This window comes from Diospyros lotus, chromosome 11 (assembly GCF_014633365.1).
Source record: "Diospyros lotus cultivar Yz01 chromosome 11, ASM1463336v1, whole genome shotgun sequence".
Classification (NCBI taxonomy): Eukaryota; Viridiplantae; Streptophyta; class Magnoliopsida; order Ericales; family Ebenaceae; genus Diospyros; species Diospyros lotus.
In genome coordinates, this window is record NC_068348.1 from 27,865,051 (window position 1) to 27,869,064 (window position 4,014).

Here is a 4,014-nt window from a genome sequence, read left to right on the forward strand (position 1 = left end):
TTTTTAATTTTTAATTTTGAGTTTTAAATTTATTTTTAATTTTTTATTTTAATAGTTCGTTTGTTATTTTAAAAAATTATTTTTTAAAATAAAAAATTAAAAAACACGTTGACTTTAGAATTTTGAAAAAAAATATTTTATAATATTTTATTCAATAAATTTGATTATTAAATAATAGTTTGATCATTATTTGTATCCGATGCAAATTTTGTAACAAAGAGTATGTTATATCGTCGACAAATTGCCTAGTGATGAAGGGACAACCATATTTTATAACCCCATTGAGTTTTGTTGTTGGTGATATGACAACGACTGATTTTGTAGAGTTGAATTTATTAGAAAAATATAATAAGATTTGTTTTCAACATACTCGTACTCTCTATCTTTCCTTCTCTATTTTAAGATTGTTATCCAACCATAATAAAATAATTATATTGTTAGCCAAACAATAATAATATATATAATATTATAATTATTGCTTAAAAATATAATTATTATAATACTATATTTAAACCAACAATACAGAAATATTAAAATAATATAATACTGTGCATGGAAAATAAAAACACAATAGTATATAAAGGGCTGATAAAATCAAGGCCTGTGTAACCCACAATTCTCTTAAAATAGATTCGTCGCCTCATTCAAAGTATTAGAAATTAATTGGTATCTGTTTTCTAGGGTACAATGGTTTACAGATTGAAAAGTTAAAGTTAGTACAAATTTCATAACTTAATAATGAAATGAAACACTAGTTGAACTATTAAAACTGAAAGAATATGAGAATTTTTGAAAAGAATATGGTTTAGTATGTATAACTTACACATTATGGTTTCTAAATTTTAGTGATAAGACTCATAATGGTTAACCTGAATTAATGGTTCATATTTAATTTACTTTTTCTTTGTTTTATTTTGCTAAGTAACAGCTATTTAATCAAAAAGCAGTTCAGCTAGCCGCATTACAAATCGAAGATAATAGGGACCATAAACGATAGGATCCAACAAAAGAAAGAAAGGGAAATTTGAAAATTAAAAAAACAAAAGAAAAGAAACCAATTTAGAGCAATTCGAGTAACAAACAGTAGTATGGAATATCTGAAAACACACCATAATTAGTTAAATAAAGCTTAAACTTGATCTTTAACTTCAGTTTGGCTTGTTTACGAGTTTTTTTATAACTTGTTTATATGTGTTGGAGTTTATTTCAAAATAACGTGTGATCATGCATTTGACGATGCTTTATCATCTTATTTATATTATTTAAAATTTAAAATATATGTGAAAAGATAATAATTTTATATAATGATGACGCACCCTTTAAACTTTGGTCAATTGGACACCCAACACTCCCTGGCTACCTAAATTTTAAAATCAGCCATTCATTTCCTAAAACTTTTTAAAATTAATTAAAAAACCTCCTAAACTTTGGCCCTTTAGGGGTATTGTAACTTATAATTTGAAATGTTTAGAGAGTGATAGAGTCAAATTATTTTTTTATATATTCTAAATAAATAACTCTAAAATTAACCTTAAAATAAACTTTAAATTAATTAGAACTTATAAAAATAAATTAGACGGATGCATTGTTTACAGACTAGTAGTGCTTCTAAGTAGAGTAGGGAATTAAGGATCGATAAGCTAGGCAATCCACTTACAAGGCATCATCTCATCTCCTAATGAAGATATGTGAAATTACAACTTGGAGGTACTATCAGTTGGGTGATTGCAAAGTGAATCGTCAGGAGGCTGTTGGGTCATTCTCCAAATTTCCTCCTTGAATCTTTGCATGGCTGCTGCCGGCAAATACACGGGCACCAGAATCCCCCACTCTCCTTCATTGTTTTTGAACTTTACATAGAGGTTTATAGGAGACTGGCTTCCGGCAGGACCGCCATAAACAGGCGTTCCCCAGCCGAAATCCACCTCTGTGAAACCAGCCCTCGTCGTATCAGTGACGACGAAACTCCATGGTGTTGAAAATGAGCGTCGCCCCTTCATCACAATACAATCTGCCGATGATCTAATGAACTCTTCATTCACCTGGGCTTTTGCTTTCTTCACTAGCTCTAGCGCATACGCTACCGGGTTCCTGCACAGCTTTCCAGCCTCCGAAATGGCTGACGCCAAAACAAATGCGTTGCCATAATATCCGCTAGGCAAGCGTACGCCATTCTTGCCGCGCACACTGGTGGGGAAGCACAAGCAAACAATTTCTTCTGGATTTGGTGCCATTGAAATTGCCCAACATCTCCAGAGACTCGCTGTGAGCACGTCGAATGTAGAGTATGATTGAAGGCGTGGGGGGAGATGCTTCAAAAGGGCTCTTTTCTCTGTATGGCCGAAGAAGAAAGATTGATGGGCCATGTTGTTGCTGGCCATGGAGACTAATCTGCTGTTGTGGTTGCTCAAATTCTCATAAGCGTGATGCGCGCATGTGATCTTTGGTGGGTGCCTTGCGTTCAAGAGCTCTCTTTCCCAAACCGGTAGCAACGATGGCTCAGATGAACCTTGTGCTATCTCTGCTACGGCCTTTAAGAATTGGACTAAGCCGGAACCATCACTAATCACGTGGTTCAGTCGTATTGCAAATACAAATCCTCCACATGAGAGACGTGTTATCTGCAGGCAGCAGACAGTAAACCAGAAAATTTGTCCATCAAGGGATAATTTCAAACAACCAATTAAATGGTTCGTTATGATATAGAATATAATAATATTATATATTAAGGTTAAATGAATATATAAGGGGCAATTATTAACATTTAAAAAAATAACATAAATACTTAAAAAGCATGAATCTGATTTTGATTAATTAGTTTATACGGATCTATCCATTCACCTTCTTACCAAAGAAAAAAGAAAATATTATTAGTCTATAAGATCTTTATTCATTTAATTTTTTTAATTTATCTTGAACTACCTGGACCAACAACAAAGGGGAATAGGTGATGCCTCCGTAAGCAGGGTCATCACACAAAAACTCGTTCATGTAAGGACACGGGGGCTGAATCGCGCCGCCGAGCTGGCCAAAGCTGACATCGGCGTCGGCTTCTACGAACAAGATGCCTTCGCCGGTGCAGTCTACAGCAAGCCGGTTCGGCTCTATTTCAATGAGCCTTCCGGCGAGTGGGTAGTAGAAGACAAGAGTTTCAGCTATGGCTTCTTGAATCACCCTCACTGGATCATTTCTTTCCGTTCCTGGAATACTCTTGTTCTCATAGAACATCATCACCGGAAACTGGAACTGGAGGCCTTTCTGGTCATCTATGTCGGAGAGCTGCTTCAGCTCGCGAGGGGTAGGCTTTGCCGGCGGAAGCAATTCCGGCTTGCCTTGTCTCACGGAGAAGGGTGAAGAGCTTGGACGAGCCATTGTTTTCTGGATTTGGCTTGTGGCTGCACATCCGTAGGTGAAGAGGAAAGTGGAAACCGAGCAGTGGTATTTATACAAGTGAAGCATGTTTCGAGTAGTAACCACGAATCATATATGCATTAAATTGCATGGTGGACGCCAGGCCTGGCCCTGGGCATAGGCTGTCTACCGGCGCCGGCCCTGGGCTTGGGCTGTCTAGGCAGCCGCCTAGCTAGCCCCCCCCCCCCCTTCCAATTACTTTTAATTTTTTTATAATTTTAGAGAGGTCCATAAACTATTATTTAAATTATTTAATAATTATTATAATTTAAATTATTTTATCATTTATCATAATTTTAAATTTTTCTATTTTTATCAATAAAATAATTATTAATATTATTTTTTTAAATTATTGTATTTTTTATTTAACAACAAAATATTTCAACAAAGGTTGAATCAAAAATAGTGGTTGAAGATGTTCCACCTATTTCCCTTGATCAAATTCTCAAATCTCTAAAGTCCAAACCTCCATTGCTTTTGTTTCCCTCTCTTCTACTACCATTTTCGTTGTCTCCAGCCAACCGATCGTCGCTGCTCATCAGTCGCTATTAACGAAAGGCCACTAATCTGTTTAGGTATGCACTGCTCTCCAATCTACTATTC

At 35.4% G+C, this 4,014-nt stretch overlaps 1 protein-coding gene across 1 annotated transcript; it reads right to left on the bottom strand.

The window, feature by feature from the left end:
- Positions 1–1,518: 1,518 nt before the first annotated feature.
- Positions 1,519–3,570, bottom strand: LOC127813279 (methanol O-anthraniloyltransferase-like). Its single transcript, XM_052354171.1, has 2 exons — positions 2,923–3,570; positions 1,519–2,621 (listed from the first exon to the last, which is right to left on the bottom strand). Exons 1-2 carry the CDS (start codon positions 3,457–3,459, stop codon positions 1,695–1,697), a joined length of 1,464 nt encoding a protein of 487 aa, XP_052210131.1. The 5' UTR covers positions 3,460–3,570; the 3' UTR covers positions 1,519–1,694.
- Positions 3,571–4,014: the final 444 nt, after the last annotated feature.

Bases quoted from the DNA above. Each gene is read 5' to 3' on its own strand.
- LOC127813279 (XM_052354171.1), bottom strand. From the start codon at position 3,459: ATGCTTCACTTGTATAAATACCACTGCTCGGTTTCCACTTTCCTCTTC. The intron at 2,622-2,922 runs GTAGTTCAAGAT...TGCTGCCTGCAG, and splicing joins CCCCTTTGTTGTTGGTCCAG to ATAACACGTCTCTCATGTGG.